Source organism: Cupressus sempervirens, chromosome 8 (genome assembly GCF_028749045.1).
Source record: "Cupressus sempervirens isolate cs-2001-9-10 chromosome 8, ASM2874904v1, whole genome shotgun sequence".
NCBI classification, from domain to species: Eukaryota; Viridiplantae; Streptophyta; class Pinopsida; order Cupressales; family Cupressaceae; genus Cupressus; species Cupressus sempervirens.
This window is the reverse complement of record NC_143125.1, coordinates 388,108,324-388,130,822: the sequence shown is the minus strand read 5'-3', so window position 1 is coordinate 388,130,822 and position 22,499 is coordinate 388,108,324. Positions and strand designations below refer to the sequence as shown.

At 36.9% G+C, this 22,499-nt stretch overlaps 1 protein-coding gene across 4 annotated transcripts in view; it reads left to right on the top strand.

The window, feature by feature from the left end:
* Positions 1–22,499, top strand: part of LOC149542919 (golgi-to-ER traffic-like protein) — a 295,369-nt gene that overhangs the window by 28,062 nt on the left and 244,808 nt on the right. For 3 of the 4 annotated variants that reach the window (XR_016355557.1, XM_089797831.1, XM_089797830.1), the window contains exons 2-3: positions 4,095–4,174; positions 17,708–17,786. Coding sequence is in view for 3 of the 4 variants with exons in the window: in XM_089797831.1 (XP_089653957.1) it covers positions 4,095–4,174; positions 17,708–17,786 (159 nt within the window). In the remaining variant the exon portion in view is untranslated. The remainder of the gene's footprint in view (positions 1–4,094; positions 4,175–17,707; positions 17,787–22,499) is intronic. The other variant, XM_089797832.1, reaches the window with a different exon arrangement.

Here is a 22,499-nt window from a genome sequence, read left to right as displayed (position 1 = left end):
TGCATACAGGTTAGTGCCCTTACGAAAGGAGTTGCCGCCCACTATAATATTTATTACTCACGTTTTGTTTGCTAATATAACTTGCAAATAACGTCCAGCTCAACAGTCACTATCACCATGACCCGACTATTGATGGAGTTTTGTCTGGAAGGATATAAGAGTTTGAGTTGACCAACAGAAAATGATGCTCTTGCTGATGTAAAGTCTACTCACTTCTTATCCCAAATTTAAGCTCTACCTGACCTGTACATGTTGTCTTAGAGAGAAACTAATATCAACTTCTTCTTGCCACTGCAAAATTCTCTATACTGAAATATGCAATGAACCAGTTCTAGAATCACAATTTCTGAAGTGCAAATAGGAAGAGGCTAGGTTGGTATCTAGACTCCTCTTTTTCCCATGAGGGGTTTCATCTTCAGGAAACAAATCCAATCACATTAAGCAACCATTAGGATTTCATATAAATGTCATATATTCGTTGTGTCAATCTCAATGTAGCTCCACGCTTTTATAACCTTGATATGAGGGAAGACACAACCAACTAGGCAATGTGGGATTAAAAACCAATTTCGTCTTTTAGTCACTTAAATGACTTTATAACTTTATAACATTAAAATATTTAAATAAATCACTTAAGTCACTTAAACTTTAATATCTCTTGAAATACTTGTTTGATTGCCATGCCGTTTGAAATAGGAATCTCTCCTCATAATTCCCCATGTGACCAAATACACTTTCTAAAAATAGAAAGGGTCCATCTCAAATACCCTTGACTTACTATACATAGTAAGTATGGCAAATGGAGTCCAAATGACATCGGACGAAGGCCAAATCCATAAATCGCTAAATGTTGAAGATGAACCAATCCTTAGAAGACCCTCTAACCATCCCCATTAGCGTACGAGGATCCAATATTAGGCTAATCCCTGAAATATTGATGTTGGCAATCAATGGGGACATTACACATACAACCTTCTAGAAGTAAAGAACTTCTAACTATTTGCATGAATTTGAGATAATAATATAAGCTACAATCACAACTTATAGTCTATATATTATCACAATTGCTCCCAGTCACACGTTCGGCTCCAATTGCTTTTTAGATTTAGTATGCTCTATTTAAACACAATAATAACTTGAACGAAAAATAATAGAAACTAATTGCAGTCACATCTTCCAATTCGTTCTATCCCAATTATTTCTAGTCACAACTTGGAACCCAAATGCTCTCTTCTATTCACTTTTCTTTCAAATTTGTACTACACAATCAATAATTATGCTCATACAAGTTTGGCAGAGCTCTCTTGCATATAATAAAAGATGATTTTTATAATAAGGGAGGCACTCCTTATATAGGAAAAATGAGTGAGAAAAAGGAGAAAAAAGTGGGGGCAATTCAATCACCTTGACTAGGTCAAACTAAGAAGGAAGATTTATTGGATTACATGTATTGAAGGTTCATGTAATCAAATTACATGCAATCAAATTATACCTAATCTATCTCCTGTAACTACAATGCTGAAAATACACTTGAAGAAAAAGTTGAAATTGTTGGATCAATCTCGTAGATTGTCAGCGAAAGCTTCTGTACTTGGTGATGCAATCGTGGGTGATCGCTGGATTGGGAGTCCTTGCATTCTGCGCTACCATACTCTCCTTGATGAATTGCCAATTGTCTTTTGCAAACTCAATGTTATCAAGTTGTGAATTCTCCTTTGTCTGATTTACACATTTGGGAACTTTTGACACTTTGAGAACCTTTTAAATGTTGCTTAGATTTAAACCCGGAACAACTTTCACATAAACATCTTCAATTGATTTCCATCTCTCTCTCTCTCTGTGTTTTTTTTAAAGTGCTTTGGTGTATTTGCATACGAACTCAGGTTCTAGGGCTGCCATTGGGAAAGTACAGACCAAATAAATATTGCTTCTCGAGAATCAAAGCATGTCTTCTTGATAGGATGTCTCTATTCTTTGAAGAAATTATGACATATCTTGACTTGAAGAGTTCGCTGCAACATGAGAATTCCAAAGAGGGGAAACATCGTTTAATGGGATTGAATTCACGAGGGTTTCAAGATTCAGGCAATTGGTGGCAGATCCATAGAGGATAAGCATTCAAAGTATGGATGAGATACTTATTGAATGCTTTTGAAGGCTAGAAATGAACGGGACAGCTTGTATTTTTGGCAAAAATGACCAAAATCGTGTTTAGGATGATGGAATACATGTAGGCAAAATGAGTCTTTTGTTTTGAATGTCCAAGAATGCAAGTTGGAAGCATATGGATGTATGCATAATGAGAATTTTGGTATTTACAAGTGTGAACTTTCACCAAAACTGTGTTTATGAGAGGTAATTACATGTGATAAAAATTCATCATTTTTAGTTGAGGTAAATTTGCAATCGGGTTTGGAAGATGCAATTGCATATGTTGGAAGATGGACTTGGAATGTATTTGGAAAATAGATTGAGCATGGAAGATGAAAGTATGGATATGCACTTGCATTCTTGGGTGAAAATCTTCAACTTTTCTCCAAAAATAAACCAAAATCAAACAACAAGGTATATAAAAAAACTAAAACAAAGAGAAAAACATACCTTTTGCTTTAATTCAAACTTTGACAAATCCAAAACTTCTCTTTGCATGCAATATATGTTTTGAGATGAAAGAGCTTTGCATTTGCAACGAAGATAAAGATTTCAAGCTTATTTAATAACTTAATGCTAAAAAATAGGGCTGCATTTGAACAAATGGATAGCAATGAGCCAAAGAATGCAGCAAATTAAGAAAACAAGCAAGAAATGCAAGCTATATCGAATCCTCACACTTACTTGGAGATTGATGAGCAAAATGTGCAAGAAAGAGATGTTAGGATGAACTACAGCAGAGCATCTGTAATCAAAATTAATGGCAATATTATTGCCGAACTAATTGTGTAGCACCAAATTATGTGACTTATAATACTGGTTTTTGTATTCAAGAATCATGTTTATCAAGTCTAATTTTTGAAACTCTAGAAAAGTATTTAAGAATCATGTCTATCAATGATAATTTTTGAAACTTAATAAGCTAATTATGTGGACTGCTGCTCCTTGCAATAGTATCCATTACTCAATATCTTGCCCAAGTGAAGATTCTGAGAACCACTGGATGAATTTAACTATTCCATTCTTACATTCTCTCATCCTGATGATGGATCACAGAGTGTGAACTGAAATGTTGATGCTAAAAAACACACACAATCTAAGCCAGAACCAAAAATTCATGATTAATGGATTGTGGAAATCTGATAATGTTAAATGAATTTAACTGTTACGCTAACATGAATTAATATCTGTAAGACCAAATTTAATTGTGCATGTGCCTTGTTCAAGATAACCGTTATGCTTTTTCTCCTCTCAGACTGCAATTGTATAAAACACATGTTTGGCAATCATTGATTTAGGCAAGGGCTAGTCCATGCTAAGGAATGGTTACAACTTACGTTGACTCATGTGACCTATTCATCGGCTACACTGTTTCTGAAGCAACAGTCCAGTCATTTGTAAGGTACGGCTTGTTATAAATCTATCTATAGTCTGGAGAGCATATTGAAATCCCTACCCAAGTTCTGTGACATGTAAGATGCCTTTTCCCTCTACCACTAGATTGAAAATTTCTGTACCCTGAGAGGTTTTGTTTGATTTAGATGAAAAACTACCACTATGGCCATTCAGAATCAAACGCAGAATGATAGTGTCACAACACCTCTTCATTTTTATCTTGCTAGGTTATAATCGATAGTTGGCTTCCTGCCACTTCATAAATTTTTGTTCTGGCCAAATATTTATTTTTCTGCTTGCCAAGTGTGTTGTTACATTTGTACCACATTGGAGTTGATGCTGAATGAGTATGGTTGTTATTGGTTCCTGTGGAACTTGTAATTGATAGTTGTTAGTTGTTTCTTTTTTCCTTTATAATAGCAGACTGCTTATAGTCACTTTTACCACATACTGATTATATGGTGCATGGATTCATTTTTCCAATCTGAAAGAAAAAATGCAATCACGAACATGATTGCTCACTGTTGATTATTGTGTTATAAATCCAGACTCAGGAAAAATTGGAGAAAAGTGTACAAGCAGGAAATTATTATGAAGCTCAACAAATGTACAAATCTTTATATGTCAGGTACTCAAAACCTATTTTACATGATGTAACATATTTAATTTAAATGAGATTTTATGGGTACTTATGTATCTTTTTTGCAGAAGAAAACATTTACATTAAAAACTTTGAGGGAGAGAAAGCTTTTGAAAATAACTATTTATTTTGTTTCCATCAAAGTTTTGAATCACAGGATGAGGAAGTACAGATAAGAGGATTGCAGGAATAGTTCAAAAAAAGCGAGGGACGCTGGGGGAGGGTGAGATTGGTTTGGAAAGTGCTAAAGTGAAAAAACAATGTAACAAAAACTCATTGATACAACATGCATAAAACAGGAAATGTAAAGAAATTTCTTCTAAAACCAATATGCACAAGGTGAAATGTGACAGATAGAGTTGACAATGTGATGGAGAGAAAAATCAACATTATAACATACAGAATGTGCTAGGCAATGTACAAAATGCTGTGGGTTAGAAATAATATAACTTACAACTCTTCACTTTCTGCCTACCACATACAATGTTTAACAGTGTTGAATTTCACTTCATCACATTATTGATGTCTTCTCTCACTGACTACCTCAAGATCACTTGCATATTGGATTTAGAAGAAATTTCTTGTCTTAATATTTATTGCAGTCTTATAACAATGGATGTTTATAACATTATTTCATGATTTTTGTATTGTCACTAATTTTTAATAAAATATTTTAATTAATTAAATGTTCCTAAAAATTAAATAATATCACAAGGACATTTAATTAATTGTTTTAATTAATAAAGGGGCCTAATTTTTATTAATTATTTGTAGGTGTTTTCCATGTCAGCATTCTTTTGTAAAGGGGTATTTATGTGCGGCATGAAGTTGTTAGTATGTGATTTTGGATTATTTTATTGTACTGTAAAGTCCTATTGGAGTTTAGTATTGTTCACCATTTTAGAAGTAGAGGTTCTTCCTTATTTGGCTAGTTCAGTCTTAGTCGGATTCAACCCTCACCCTATTTCAATTCTCTGTATTACTTTGCTTTGGATTTGGCACATCTAGAGCGCCATCTTTGTTTGCTAATAGAAACTCCATGTTCGGTGTCATTGTACTCTTATGCAAATGTTCTTGGTCTCTAACATTTTGTAGATTGCAGGTTATGTGGAATGAATGTCATAGGTTCATTATCATGAAATTCTCTTTTCCTTTATTGAGCAAGTAGGCATTTAGACTTTTTGGCAAATACTTATGTGCATGCATGGTAAAGGCAAGTCGTGTGAGTTTAGCACTGGCTTATAGAAAGACAATATCATATAGAAAGACATATTGTGGGTCATTAAATGGATTTCATAAAGTTTAGGTTGGTGAGTTTCTCAAAGCATAATATGATTTATGATTTAAGGTTGAATGTATGATGGATCAAAATATATAATATGATCGATCTTTATAGTTTCAATATACCTTCCTTGATGATTCATTTAATGAAATAGATTGAATAGGGTAGCATATTGATCTCAAGTCCTTTTTGTTTGATACATTACCTCCTTAGAGTATGAAGATCTCAATGTTGCAAGACGCTAGATACCTATCTACGATTAGGCTCCCTCAAGGCATTAGGATTGCATGTTCGTACCCATCTTGGACTCTTTCCTCAAGGCTTTTGTAATCATGTTCATACCCATCTTGGACTTTTTCCTCAACGTATTTAAAACCATGTCCTCACCTATCTTGGAATCTTTCCTCAAGGTATTGGAACCCATGTCCTTACCCATCTTGGGATCTACCTATCTTGAGTGGATTTACTCTGCTTCTCCCATCTTGACAATAAATCACTTGTATTCATGAACTTATATTCGTCATTTGCTTAATCATTTTTCTAAGCTTCTTTGTCACATTTATTCAATAGCTTGAAATATTTATAATTGTATTTATCCTATAGGATGGCAAGATCATGCTTTGATACCACTGTAATGTTCCTCTTTTTAGGATTACCTTTAATTTAATTTTACTTCCCAACATAAAATGATACCCATAGAATTCTTTCTCAATAGTTCTCCAATGTAATTATGTAGTGAGTTATTTATTTCAATCCATTTAAAATTCCCCTAAATGTTGTCATCTACAATTTCCAATCCATTGAGCAATTCGTTGACCTAAAAAATGCCTTGCGTGATAGCTTTGTTCCTCTATTCAATGCAATCCTTAATCACATAGAGAATTTTATTATCAAGTCCTGGTACTGGTCGTTCTGTAAGGATTTTTTGAAAGCCATATTCGTGTACTTCTTCCATCCATGAGACCTCTTTGATCCAGTTGCTTTTCTCTTTCTCATGGGACTCTATGCTTGATTCTATTTTCTTGATAACATTGGTGGTTTCTTTTCGAGCTTCGCTCAGAACACCAACCTATTTGATTGCCTTTACCTTGAAAAACTCAACCCACTCTTCAAATGATTTGGTGACTGCCTTGCTCCTCTGTAGATGATCCAGGTTTTTTTGATTAATTGGGGACTTGACGTCTATAGTAGCAGGCGTTTCACTGAGTGGTATTGGTTCAGGGTGTTAGATGACATTGATATATTTATCCATGCTTTTCATCATTTCTTTCTGTCCTATTTGTCCTTAACATCCTTCCAAACTCATTCTGCAATCTTCTTGTTGGATACCTAAACTTTATGAAATCCATTAAACTCACACTTTCTATTGTTGTTATGATACTCCTGTCTTATGGAACGCATCAGGAGTCTTCTTCCATTAAACTCCTGATGCCTTTCAATTGTTGTTCAACAACAATCAACTGCTTGCATACCTCTAGTAGTGTGACGTTTTCCAAGCAATATCAGGGTAACTTAAGAGGCTCACCATAAAAAACCCCAACTCTGATATAGGTAGATTTTGGGAATTGCATAAATGATAGCCATAGGTATCAATTACCTGCATAGTTTCCTCAGAGAGCCTGTTATTTTCTTTCCCCTTTAGCTCAAAGATTAATCTCCCTAAACTTATATCATTGACCCTTTTGTATTCTTGAGAGGGTTTTCTGGCTAGCAAATGTTTGTAATACTTGTAAATTTTCATGTCCTTTGTCCTTGGCTCATGGGGAAGCCCTTCCCAGTCTTTTGAATCAACTAAAATATAGAATAGGTAGGATGACATGAAGAAAGGGGCAAATTTGGCTAATCCCAACAACTCTTTGTGCAATCTTTCAACTATTAGCTCTGCCCAATCAATGAACTTTTCACCTCGCACAATTTTTTGTATAAAGAAATACATCTAGTCCTCCCAATAAAAACATGTTCTTTTCCTTTCACCCTATTCAAAAGGAAAACTATATCTACGATCTTCTTTATGAAATGCTCAAAAGTCAAGTGCTTAGGAGTTTGAGACCCTCCTTTTGCCGGTTTCAAAAGCCAGCTCTATGCAATGAGGGAATTATAGTCTTTCTTCTTTCCTTCATTTGTCCATGTCGCTTCCTCAAAGGTCCACGGCTCGTAGGGTTCTTTATGGGGAATTTTCAAAGCTACTATAACAATAACCCTATCGATCCTTGCCAAGATTTTTGCTGAAATCTTTCTAATGCACCAATTTTGGGGGTTGCACCTATTTTGTCATGCCCCCTTCTCCGTACTAGTGTTTTGGCGTCAGGTTAATCAATCTCCACATCCAAATAGATTAACGACATTAGCTATCAGGATGCCTACCAGTCACATCGGAGATTTTATATTATGTACCTCATTTATTTCATTAAGGTGTGTGTGGGTAAAGTTTCTTTATTTTATAAAGTGACTTAAGTGACTATAGGATGAAATTGTGTTTTATCCCACATTCCTTGTTTTATTGTTGTTTCCCTCACTTCGAGGCTATAAAAGAAGGAGCTTGCATTGGGATTAACACACAAGAAGTTATGAAAACAATGCACTTCATTTTCTGGTTGCTTTAATGTGATTGGTTCGAAAACTTTGAGGATGAAACCCCTCGAGTTTAGTTTCCAAGAGATTTGGACGTCACCCCAAGTTTCTCTCTCTAAAATTTACAGCATTGGCAGAAATTGGCAAGGATGGATATTAAATGCAGTTGGAGGTAAGAAATCGAAATTCCAAGCAATATTAGTGGAGTTCATTATCTGATTTAAATCTGAGGGAGGTAGAAGGTAGAGGTGTGAGTAGTAAAACCAATAAGGTTGGGTCCGTGAGTTCCATATTTGTAGATTGAAGATGTTGGAAAAGGGACGACATTCCAAACACTAGTGTCCGTATTGTGTCTCCCTCAACATTCTGTGTTTGGACGACATTACTGAAAAACCAGAAGAAGCCATACTCCTTGCTAGAGGTAGGTTATAAGTTTGAATGTTACTGGCTACAGGAAATCGTGGAAGGCAAATACCCTCCAGTTGGAACGTCTGAAACATTCACTAGCAGGAAGATATGCAAGTGGAAATCCGCCATTGCTAAGGACATTCAACATAGTAGATTAGCCGTGGCTTGGGTCTATTCTCATCACTCACGAGTGCCGGCTAACTCCACAAGCGAGGAGCCGTGGGAAAGCTCCAGCATTGGCGTTGGGTTCACTCCTTTAGTTCAACATCTTCTAACGCCCACCATTAAACATGGGTCTGTTATTTACTTTGCCTTTGATTTCCATTGTAGTTACCAGGCCAACTTACGTATCATATTTTTTGCTGAATAACGTGAAAGACTTGGTGTTACTGTGTTTAATGTATTTGCACACTAAATGTTAATCTCAGCTGTTTGCCATGGTGCTATTTTTAAATGTTAATTCTTTCCACTTTAATGTGGTATTCCAAGGAAAACAAATGAAAAAGATCATTCTGTATATATATATATATATATATATATATATATATATATATATTTTGAAGTATTAGAGAGTGTGTGACAACTGTTTGACCAAATACTTCAATTATAGTTCTGAATGCAGCGATTGGAAACCTACTGAGTTTAGTACAGTGGTATTAGAGCCACAAGACCTGCCATCTTGTGGGAAATAACAAAATTTTTGTAGACCAATTTTTACCCGAAAATGATAGCCAGGAATCAGTAGAAGATAGCATAAATTCAGTCACCTATAGCCGAAACAAACAGATTCCTCAGATCATATTGACATTGAAGACAGTTTTATAGTGGATGAGGAAATAACTTTTGGAATAGGTGAACAAGTTGATATTACTCAACAGGTTGATCATTTGGGATAGGCTAAACCAAAAAACAACGTTCAAATGACACATAATGAAAATGAACAGGATAGGGAAGTTAGGGAAATGTTACAGGCTATCAGAGATGGACAAAACAACATTGCCGATGCACTTCAGCAAATAGCAGGTACTATGCAACAGTTGGTCCTAGTCCATAGAAGAGCTCCAAGCCATCACAGTGGAGGTGGTAGTATAGCTGGATCTCCCCGAGCAGCTAGAGCTCCCACACATAACACTGACAGGTCCTTAATGCCAGTTTTTAATGTAGAAGAAGTTGTACCACCAACAACTCCAAATTTATTACCGGACAATGTTATGGCAACATTTGATGAGTGGAATTTGTTTCTGGATCCGATTAAACAAAATCTGACCTTTGTTCAGTATTTAAATAAAAAAAGAGAGATTGATAGGCAACAGCAAGATCGGAGACCGAGAGCACCTAACAGGGACTTAAAACATGCTATGAGCAAACTAACTCTCCCCACCTTTGATGGTAGTGGTCAGACTTTTGCTAGAGCTTGGATTCACAAGCTGGATACCTATTTGACACTTAAACCCATGGCCAAAGTGAAAGCCATCAGATTTGTAACTATGCACCTTAAGGGAGCTGCGTACGATTGGTGGCATCATGGATTAGTCACCCAAGATCATGGCCTCATAACTTCATACAAGATTTTTAGCTTCAAGCTGATTACTCGCTTTGACAGGAAAGATATTGAAGTCTATTACAGGGATTTGGCTTAGTTACGTCAGAGTGGGTCTTTGGATAAGTTCATTGATGAGTTTCAACATATATTAGTAATGGTGCCAGATATGTAAGAGCAGCGCAAGGTGATGGTATTCACAGAGGGGTTACAGGACTGATTTAGGGGTTTGGTTAAGGTACTTTTACCGAACACCCTGGATGACGCGATTAAGATCGCCTATGATTTGGATTCACCTTCATTGATATTACAACCTCCAAAGAAATCTTACAGAGGATCTACATTGAGCCAAGGAAACAAAAACCAGTAGAAACCAAATCCTTCCAGATTGGATTTTGAAACTTGTAATGAACTCAGGAGGAAGAAATTGTGCTTCACCTGCAGGGAAACTTCAACCCCGATCACAAATTCCTTGGTAAAGGCAAGATTCACTATGTTGAGGTTCTTTCCGAGGATGAAGGGGAGCAACATGAAGGTCAAGATGTTGAAGACAGCGAGGAAGAAGAAGTTGAAGAGCAGCCCCTTAAAGATAAAAAGAAGAAAGCTATCACGGAATAGCCTTTGGTTATAGCCACTCTTTCTAGTGATCCGACATGTCATCCTTTTAGAGTGAAGGGTGTGGTTAAGGGCCATCGCATTGTTTGCCTCTTGGATACAAGAGCCTCTCATAATTTCATTAGTACACGAATGGTATCTAGGAGAGGTTTGTAGACAGTTGAAATACCCGAGTTTGAGGTGAAGGTAGCAGGTGGTGAAGTTTTGAGGTGTACAGAGAAAGTAGCTGGTCTTCAGATACAGTTTGACGATTATCTTTTGGAGACTAATTTCTATGTTGTTGATTTGGATGGTTTGGATGCCATTCTGGGTAGACAATGGTTAAGGACTCTCTGCAGGTACACTTTTGATCACGACACCATGCAGTTGGAATTCTCACAGGGTGATCAGTTAGTAGTCCTAAAAGCCATACCAGATAGTGGACCCAGATTGATAACAACTCACAGGATGGAGGCCATTTTGAGACATGATATAGAATAGGCGACACAGTGCTTCATCTCTTCGAAGGAGACACAGGATACAGGACAGCAATATCATTGTGACATTCAAACAGTCCTAGACAAGCACAAGAGGGTGTTTGAGGATGTACCTCTGGGAATTCCACCAGATAGAGGGTTGGAGCATATCATTGAGTTAGAGGAGGGTGCCAAACCTGTCATTACCACTCCTTATCGTCACCCCGGACACTACAAAGAGGAGATAGAGAAGACGAGCAAGGAACTTCTAGATATGGGACATATCAGACCCAGTTCTAGCCCCTTTGCCTCTTTAGTGGTGTTGGTTAAGAAGAAGGATGACACCCTTTGGATGTGTGTAGATTACCGCGCCCTGAACAAGAGAACCATTAAAAACAGGTATCCGATTTGCTTCATTGATGAGTTACTGGATGAGCTTCATGGGGCTGTTTATTTCTCAAAGATGGATCTTCGATCAGGATACCACCAAATACGAGTCCGAGAGGAGGATGTGCATAAGACAACTTTCAGATGCCACTATGGACACTACGAGTTCTTGGTGATGCCATTTGGGCTCACTAACGCACCGACCACTTTCCAGTCATGCATGAACCATATTTTCAAAAAATAGCTAAGGAAGAGTGTGTTGGTTTTCTTTGATGACATATTAATCTTTAGCAGGACTTGGGAGGGACATTTGTAGCACTTAGATGAGCTCCTCAGTCTCATGGGAGAACATTTTTTATTGGCAAAAGAGTCTAAGTGCGAATTTGGGCTAACCGAGATTTTCTATTTGGGTCATGTGATTGGTGCCGAGGGGGGTAAGGTGCATCAGAAAAAGATGCAGGCAATCCTTGATTGGCCACTTCCGAGAGATGTATTTGAGTTGTGGGGTTTCCTTGGTCTTTGTTCCTATTATCGGTGCTTCGCCAGAGGTTTTTCCCAGGTAGCAGAACCCCTTACCGATCTAACACGGGAAGGGGCATTTAGTTGGACAGAAGATTCAAAGGCAGCCTTTGATAAACTGAAATAGGTGATGAGTAATAAACTGAAATAGGTGATGAGTACATGTCCAGTGCTAGCACTTCCTGATTTTTCTAGACCCTTTGTTTTAGAGTGTGATGCTTCGGGAAGCGAAATAGGGGCAGTTGTCATCCCATTGTTTTTGAGAGCAGGAAACTTAGGGGCAGAGAATTACTATATTCCACTTATGATAAGGAGATGTTGACCATAATGCATGCCTTAGCCAAGTTTAGGTAGTACTTGGTGCGAAGCAAATTTACAGTGAAGATCGATCATAACAGCTTACGCTACTTCTTGGAGTGGAAAGAGTTGAATGAAAGACAACAGAAATGGGTTAGCAAGATCCAAGTTTACGATTTTGACATTGAGTATGTCAAGGGGAAAAATAATATAGTTGTTGATGCTCTTTCCCGAAGACCCCCAGTGCTAGTGTTATTCCATTTTCGAGATTTCAGCAGATTGGAGGTCTCAGCTGTTAGTGGAGTATTCCAAAAATGCTCATGCATGTTAGATTATGGTTGGTATACTTCAGGACAAGCGGTACAAAGTGATGAATGATGTTATATATTACAAAAATAGAATCTACCTAGTACCCAAATCTAAAATAAAGGGGGATATTATGCACACCATACATGATGCACCATTAGCAGGGCACCCAGGTTTTTTCAAAACCTACAGGCAGATTAGGGAGAGATTCTCTTGGAAGGGGCTAAAGGATGATGTATTGCAGAATATTAGGGAGTGCTAGACTTGTCAGTAGAGCAAGTTTGAACAGGGCTTTCCTGTAGGTTTACTTCAGCCTCTCCCTATTCCCGCTCAGAGGTGGGAGAGCATCTCCATGGATTTTATCATAGGGCTACCTAAGGTCCAGGGTAGGGATTGCATCTTTGTGGTGGTAGATAGACTGACTAAGTTCGCACACTTCTTCGCAATTGCCGTGGATTGGTCAGCCTCTCAGGTGGTTGAGTTCTTCTGAGAGGTTTTTCGTCTCTATGGATTACTCGGGACTATTGTGAGTGATAGGGACAGTAGGTTTCTCAAAACCTTTTGGCAGGAGATTTTTAGATTGACTGGTATAGAGTTAACTCCCAGCACTAGCTATCACCCGTAGACAGATGGTCAGATTGAAATAGTGAATCAATGTGTGGAAGGGTACTTGAGGAATTACATTGTAGGTCAACAGAGAGCATGGGTTAAGTGGCTGTATTTGGGGGAGTATTGCTACAACTCCACTTATCATATGTCTATTCAGATGACTCCCTTCCGTGCCCTTTATGGTTATGAGCCTCTCTCCTTCATTGATTTAGCTTTACAGGACAGCAAGGCGCCATAGAACCAACAAAAGTTATATGCTGACCGACATCGTTTTGAACGGAGTTTTGAGCTGGGTGACAAGGTTTTTCTTCGTTTGCAGCCGTATAGATAGAGTTCCTTGAAGAAAAGTGGGTCAGAGAAACTTAAGCCCAGATTTTATGGACCTTATTGCATCACTAGGAGGGTGGGAGAGGTTGCTTATAAGTTGGATTTGCCAGGTGATAGCCAAATCCACAACGTATTTTATGTCTCATGCCTCAAGAAGGCCGTTGGCCACCAGATTGTGCCTTCAGAGAGTTTGCCTCCGCTTGATGAGGTGGGTGAACTTATTTTGGTGCCCAAAGAAGTGATTGAAACTAGGGAAAGGAGGCTGCGTAACAGGATTGTCAGGGAATATTTGGTTTTTTGGAAAGATTTACCATATGAGGACATCGCCTGGGAGGGTGAGTCTATTCTGTAGCACCCAACATTGAGATTGCTTGAGGGCAAGCAATCCCGGGAAGGGAGGACTGTCATGTCCCCTTCTCCGTACTAGTGTTTTGGTGCCAGGTTAATCTATCTCCACATTTGGATAGATTAACGACATTAGCTATCAAAATGCCTACCAGTCACATTGGGGATTTTATATTATGTACCTCAATTATTTCATTAAGGTGTGTGTGGGTAAAGTTACTTTATTTTGTAAAGTCTTTTATTTTATAAAGTGACTTAAGTGACCACAAGACGAAATTGTGTTTTATGCCACATTCCTTGTTAAATTGTTGTTTCCCTCACTTTGAGGTTATAAAAGAAGGAGCTTGCATTGGGATCGACACACAAGAAGTTATGAAAACAATGCACTTCATTTTCTGGTTGGTTTAATGAGACTAGTTCGAAAAGTTTGAGGACAAAACTCCTCGAGTTTAGTTTTCGAGAGATTTGGACGTCACCCCAAGTTTCTCTCTCTGAAATTTATAGCATTGGCAGAAATCGGCAAGGATGGATATTAAATGCAGTTGGAGGTAATAAATCAAAATTCCAAGCAATATTAGTGGAGTTCATTATCTGATTTAAATCTGAGGAATAGACGTCCAGGCAAAAGGTAGAGGTGTGAATAGTAAAACCAGTAAGGTTGGCTCCGTGAGTTCCATATTTGCAAATTGAAGATGTTGGAAAAGAGACGACATTCCAAACACTACTGTCTGTATTGTGTCTCCCTCAGCATTCTGTGTTTGGATGACACTATTGAGAAACCAGAAGAAGCCATACTTCCTTGCTAGAGGCAGGTTATAAGTCTAAACGTTACCAGCTATAGGAAATCATGGAAGGCAAATACCCTCTAGTTGGAACGTTTGAACCATTCACCAGCAGGAAGATACGCAAGTGGAAATCCGCCATTGCTAAGGACATTCAACGTAGCAGATTAGTTGCTGCTTGGGCCTATTCTCACCACTCACAGGTGCCGACTAACTCCACAAGCAAGTGACAGACGGATTATCCCAAAGAGGAGCCGTGGGAAAGCTCCAGCATTGGCGTCGGGTTCACTCCTTTAGTTCAACATCTTCTAATGCCCATGATTAAATGCAGGTTTGTTATTTACTTTCCCTCTGATTTCCGTTGCAGTTACCAGGCCAGATTACGTATCATATCGTTTGCTGAATAACGTGAAAGACTTGGTGTTACTATGTTTAATGTATTTGCACACTAAACGTTAATCTCAGCTGTTTGCCATGGTGCTATTTTTAAATGTTAATTCTTTCCACTTTAATGTGGTATTCCAAGGAAAACAAATGAAAAAGTCCATTCTGATTGTATACATATTCTGAAGTATTAGAGAGTGTGTGACAACTGTTTGACCAAATACTTCATTAATAGTTCTGAATGTAGTGATTGGAAATCTACTAAGTTTAGTACATATTTGTACAGTCTATAAGCAATTCAGGGCATGCCAGAGCAGGGGGAAAAGCCTCGGCTTCTAATAATCTGGTGTTAGTTATCTTTTCAACAATGGTTCCACTTTGGGCTTTTTTGGTTCTCTTGATTAATCTTGTCAAGTTCACATTCACCAGGGATGTATCATGGATTTCGGGAAGAGAACTCAACAAACCGGTCTCTTTTTCAAGTTTGGGGAGCTTTGGTAAAAAAAAAGACATGTCAATCTGAAAATGAAAGTAATCCACAACATACAACAACCGAAATTTCTTATAGAAAAACTAGAAATGGGAAATCACAGAAGAGAGCACATGAACTCACTGATTTCTTGTGTCAAAATACTCCTGTAAATGCTTACCAGCTACCTTGTCTCTAATCTCTAGGATAGCCGATTAAGAAACAATAGTGAAAACACTGATATATATGGCAAGAATTTGAGAAAGATTACAAACAGATATGGGAGTGTGGAATCATCAATACATTTGTGCGAAGATTTATTTGACAACACATTTTTCCTTTTTAATTTACTCTTGTGAAATTGGCACACATCCCCGGTTTTCAATGACCTCATCTTACTATCACACTTCATCTAATAATGACTCGTACTCTGCTATGCAATCGCCAACTATCTTTGTCATCTTATGTCAATACCTAGTAGTTCCATCATGTACGACATTCCAGATTTGGGAAGTACTTGCAATGATTTGGGGTCGATGTCTTATTAGGAAAGAAACACTGGCAGATAAAAAATACTATAGCATGATCAATTAATGAAATCACGATGTTGAACTTGAACTTGAAACTGAGAGTTTCAAGGTTCAAGTTCAACATCTAAGTTTGGCGGACCACCAACTGAAGACTAAAGGAATGAGGCTTCCGACTTTCTCATGGACAACTTGAACCTGAACTTGAACATAGGATAAAATGAAGGTTCAAGTTCAGCTTCGACTCGGGTATGAATATAGTTTCAAAGGTGAACCAAAAGAGTAAGGGGTTATTACAAGTGCAATATTATTGATGGCATTTTACACATCATAACATTGAAGGAAAAATCAGCTATGTTACTGTATTGAAACTCATCGAATTCAATAAGAAAACCTTGGTGTTCAGAATTATATCGGATTTCTGATTTTATTTCCAGTCCACACAATTGTTGTTATTTGGTATGTTACATGTTTCTGTAATTGCTTCATATCATGGAAATAACATCCACGCATTGAACATCAAATCCAAACCAAAGCACTCACAAGACAAACTCAGAAGATTCAGACCAGTAATCAGAAAACAAGGCAGAATTAGAGAGGAATATTATAAAACCTATGAGAGTGGATTATAGAATGATCCTATTGAAAGAATAATTTGATGAATAATCATAAGATGCTCCCACAAGAGAGACAGAATTCGCAAATCGTTCTGAAAATTCTAGAAAGGACATTTTGATTTTGTGTTTCTCTAAACCAGCAGATATTGATAAATTAGATTAACAATAATGATGAAGGTATGAATTCTCTTGATGATATATTGCTTGAGCATAGTGCATAGTGCTGTCATACTATCTATACAAGGTATTTGCAAGGCAACAATAAGAGAGGTGGTTGATTTTGAAGGCCATACTGTTCCTACAAATGAAGACAATCCATAAAACCTTTTCTCTGGTGAGAAAAGTCACTCTTCTGAAACAGACAAAAGGTCTAAGACTTGCAAGAATTAAAGAAGCAGTTTTTGGTCATAGAAGAGGAGCTGGTTATAGTATTAACAAAGGCTGATAACAAATAATTTCATTGACACCTTATTTGGATATCTCAAACTTTCCCATCACATCCTCGTAAAAATCTATTTTCCCCGAATAAAACAATTCATTCGTAAGGAAATCAGTTCATGTCAATTTCAATGCATAAATAAGCCTTTTCTAAAAGTAAGGTTCTATGCAATTTCAACTTAATTTTCAAACTACATTTAAAAAATAAATTATAAACATGCTTCTCTCATTCTCTGCCAAACACTCCTGACACTCTGCCAGTTTCCTTCCTGTTTGAACCACAGGCCTCAATCAACTTCTCACTTTCCATCAACACATCCCCAATGGGAAATAATATTATTACTCTTATCACAGTACATTATCTTTCACATGTCTTAATTTTGTTATATGCCCAAGCTGTGCCTGTTCATTACTTTCAGGTGCCCAAAATTTGGAAGCAGATATATGATCCGCATCGTTTTCATTGGAGGAATTAAATTGCATGTGACTGCAGCTTAGTATCTAGAATGAATCTCAGTTTATTTTATGTATCTGTGTTTTGTTTATGCTCAAAAATTGCTTTGAGGTGATAATTTCTGCATTTGTTTGGAAATTTCATTCTTTTGTAAAATGTATATATTAATGATCTGTCTTTAATAAACAGATACATAACTGCTCAAAAGTATGAAGAAGCCTTGAACCTCATGCAATCAGGTGCCTCCATCCAGCTTAGACATGGACAGGTTATCCCTATGGTTTTGTTGTGCATTTAATGTTTTTTTTGAATTTGTCATTATCACATTCATTGTTTTCTCATTATTTTCAAACCATCCTATTGACTTGTGAAGAGGAACTGAACATGATAAAGCTTAATGCATCCTTCTCCTTAATAACGTTTTAAAACTCTTTGGAGAGTTGTTGAAAAATTACTTGATGATAGCACAACTAGTTATGATTTGAGATGAGGTTTAGTATCATTTTATTCTACCCAGTGAGCTCTTTTGTCCCTGAAACCTGTACTTCTTCAAAATTGAGGTTCAAACCATGAATTGTATGTTGCATTCCAAAACTCATGATTATACACACTTCCAATTTGACCCTATAGCTTTCTAAGTACTTTTCTTTTCAATGCTAGATTTTTATGGTGATTTAGGATAATTATTTTATCCCCAAAATAAATGTATTTAAAGCAAAATGCCTAATATCCGAATATTATTATCTTATTTCTTTAATGGTCAATTATGTATTATAATTATTTGTAGATGAGATTGTTTCTACGATCTTCTAAGTCTCTTATTAGTAACTTTCTGTTTCTGTAAAATGTTTCTAATGATCTCTTCAATCATTTGTCAATACGTCAATTGTTTTATTAGTTACTTTGCGTAATATAATATCAGAGCAAATTCTTTTCTCCAAAAAGTTATAATTTCTTGAATGAAATTTTGTCTAAATGTTTTTTGAAAGTCTTTTCTAGGATTTGGGTTTTAGTTTTTGCAGAAATTTTCCTTAGCCTAAAGAGTAAATTGGTTTTTTCCTATAAGTTTCGATTTTCAGTTTTTTTCTATGCTCCACGGGGACGCGTCCCCTGCCTCTGTACCCTAGTACCCGTACCGGGTACGAAACGGGGACGCGGGTACGGATTTTGGCCGTACCCTGCGACGTCCCTTTTTTGAAGAATTCAGAAACGTCCCCGAAACGGCCAATTTTTTTGGGCAGGAAACTTGGGGACGGCCAGCAGTATCGGGGACAGTTTTGCCGTCCCCTATCCGTCCCCGAAACTGCTGGCCGTCCCCTTTTTTCCAGTCAATCTGGTAAAGGCAAACCATCCCCAAAAAAAACATTTTTTCCTAATTTTTGTTGTTCGTGTGGCCCCTAGTCATCTTAAAGACATAATAACAATATGCAACCCATATTTGGTCCATTAAAACACTAACTCTTCTACTCATTTTTCGATTTAACATACTTGCTAAGAGGAAGGAAAAAAAACATAAGAGCAGTAGCAGCAATGAGCAAAGATTGTGTTTAGTGAGGCAAGACTGCGTTCGGTATTTACTATTTACCAACTATTTTAGTTGGACTTCTCTTTATTTCATTCTGATTTCAGCATGATACTTGAAGCCTTTAGGCATTTTAATTTTTGCTATATATGTATGTGATATTGTTATAATGGAAGCACTTAGTATTTGCCATTTGATAATATTCCATGTATTTATCTTCTAAAATGTCTATGGTGAATGGTTTATCAATGTTATGATATACATATTTGAATTTTGTCTCTATATTAAAAAAAATCCCCTATGTTTTTAATCGCCGTCCCCTGATGTCCCGTCCCCTAAATTTTGGCTTCGACCCGTACCCGTACCGGAAACACGTCCCCGTCCCCTAAAACGTCCCCGTCCCGGAAACTCCGTGGAACATAGGTTTTTTTTAAAGATTTGGAAAAAAAAAAATCTTAACTCGACTGGTTTCCATTTTATAATCTCTCAGCCGCCAATTTTCCTGGGCTCCTTTCTGCAATGTGTGCACGACTGTTTTTGATCATTTTGCGTCCTCTCTTAGTTGTTTTATATTGTCATTGTTTTTTGCATTTGTCTACAACCTGTGGTTTAAAAAACGACCAACGTTTTTTTTTCTCTCTGTTGTTTTCTCTGCAACCTCATCTCCATTTCTTCTGCAACCCAGTGCTCTGAAAAAAGGACGCGGCTATCAGTCAGCTCAAAAAAGGTGCAGTATAACTAGTTTCACAAATATGGCCATTTCGCTAACAATTGTCGCAATCGGTTGAATACAAACGTACATTATCAAAAAGATCGTCACCTTTTACTAATGTACACAGGGGGCTCATAAAGTCATAGAGTCACACATATGACAAAAGAGTTTACATATTACACATCTTCTAAAAAATATAAAAATATTAAGTACAAATAAAACAATTTTGAGACTTAAGTCTCAATAAATAATATTTCAATTATACCAAGTTCCTTTCTGAAGTGCTCCACTTCAGCTTTGGAGAGAGGTTTGGTGAGAATATCTATTGTTTGCTCACTTTTACTAATATACTTCAGCTAGTTTGCATCCCTTTCAACCATATCCATCACATAGTGCTAAGGAATCTCTATATGCTTGGATCGATCATGGAACACAAGATTCACCGAGACCTTGATACAACATTGATTGTCACAGTAGATAGTTGTTGGCTTCAGGGGTCCACCAAATAGTTCCACAATCAACTTTTTGTGCCATAATGCTTCTCTAGCTCCCACAGAGGCTGGAATGTATTCTGCTTTTGTAGAACTATGTGCTATTGAATACTAATTCCTTTTCAACCAAGAGTTCATGGGTGATCCCAAATTGAAGCAACATCCTGAGGTACTTTTTTGATTAGTCACACTCCTAGCCCAATGTGGTTGTTTCCTTTTGTTGATATTTTGATTTTCCTCTTGATGCTCCTGCTGATTCTCAAAATCAAGTTGGTTTTTATTTGAGACTTCTTTAGGATTACCCCTCTGAATCTTAGGAGATAATTCTATTTCAATGGAGGTTAGGGCATGAAAGTGTATATGCCCTAATCTTCTATGCCAGATGTTGTTAGAATCATAAGTTTCATGAATGCGTGCTTGTTTAGTCTAATTGAGGAGTTTGTATAGGTATCCTTGTCTTTCACCTATAGTTTTGGCTTTCTTAAATGTAGTGTTCCTTTGGCCATGCAAGAACTTTCCCATCCATGAATGTGACTTTGTATCCATTATCTTTATGGGCAGATATTGATACTAGATTTCATTGGACTCTAGGTACAAATAGTATATCTTGAAGTTGGATAGTGATGCCTGATTCTAATTTAATGTTACTGGTTCCCACTCCTCTTACAGGACGTGCAAAATCATCTTCGATAGTTACCTCTTCCTCAGTCTTTTCCACCATAGTATCTAGATGTTCTCGGAATCCGGTGATATGTCTAGATGACCAACTATCAATCACCCCAGTATCGATACATGATTTGATAGTGCTGAATAAAATAGGAACTTCTCAGAATATTCTTCGGTATTGGTTTCTCTATCTTCAACATAGGATACTTATTTCTTAGTTCTGTTAAGACATTTGGCAGCATAGTGACCATATTGATCACATCTGAAACATTGAACTTGTGAAACATCTTTTCTTTGTTTGAATGAACCTTTACCGTTATAATTTTTCTTCCTTTTCTTATGATGGTTTGTATTTAGAACATCAGTGTCTTCATTTATAGATTTTTGTTTGTTTCCTATTGCTAATTGTGTAGCTTCTTCTTGTAGGTAGTTTGATCTTAGACGGTCTAACTTAGGGAGTTTTGACCTTGCACTTATGCCTTATTTGAATGATTCCTATGAGTTTGGTAGGCCACCTAAGGCTATTAGGGATAATTCTTTGCTTTCTATTTCATACTCAATGGTCGACAATTGATCCCTCAATTCTGTTATTCTCATTTAAGAAGGCATTCACAAATTCTTTTTTGTTTATACTTATGTGATTCAATTGTGTTTTGAGTGCAAGGGTTCATGCCGTTATTGTTTCATCTCAAATGTTCTCTGTAGAGATTTGAACGAGGTATGCAATTGTCTGTTTTTTCAGTATAAGTACCATGTGGTCTCTAACAAAATCGACTATCAATTTCATAGCTTTCTTTTTATTTTCAATCCATTGGGATTTTTCTAGCTCATCTTCAAGTTTTGTCCTTTTGTCTTTCACATATGAAGCTACTTTGTTCTCTTCTAATATCATCATGATTCTCAACTTCCATGCTATGAAGTTGTTGGCACCTTCAAGGCAATCCTCAAATGTGATTGCATTTGCATTTTTAAGAATGGAACTGTGACATTACTTATTAAGGTAGGTAGTCTGATTCTCAAGTTTAATTTGGATTTCCTAGTTTGGCTTTGATACCATGCAAGTGTTTATTAAACTTATTGCCTAACTGTTAAGATTATGACTTATTACTAATATGGAGAATACCGGTCTGTTCTTATTTTGCAGTTAATAGAAAATCATAATAGATATGAATCAGATAACTGTTCACAACTGAGAGACAAACTTTCTGTGATTACTTCTTTATGCCTGATCTGATGTCAATGTGGAGAGAGAGTATCATTTATTAATTTTGATGATAAACTCTCTTTATCGGTTTACATATTTATATCCACCAAGAGGCATATGAGGAATGGTCACAACAGTACGGGGTTGTCTCTTTGAAGAGAGATGATTGTTATGACATAATTTTCAAACAAGCCCAATGATTGGGTGTATTTAAACATGACCCATTTGTTAATGAACCGATGATTGTCGGTTATGTTTATGTACTAAACACTCCTCATTAATAGCCTTCGATCTGTCAAGTTAGTGGATCATATACATGATCCATACTGAATCATATAGAATCGATATTAAACAAGGATACATAGCTCGATCCAAGAGAGATAATA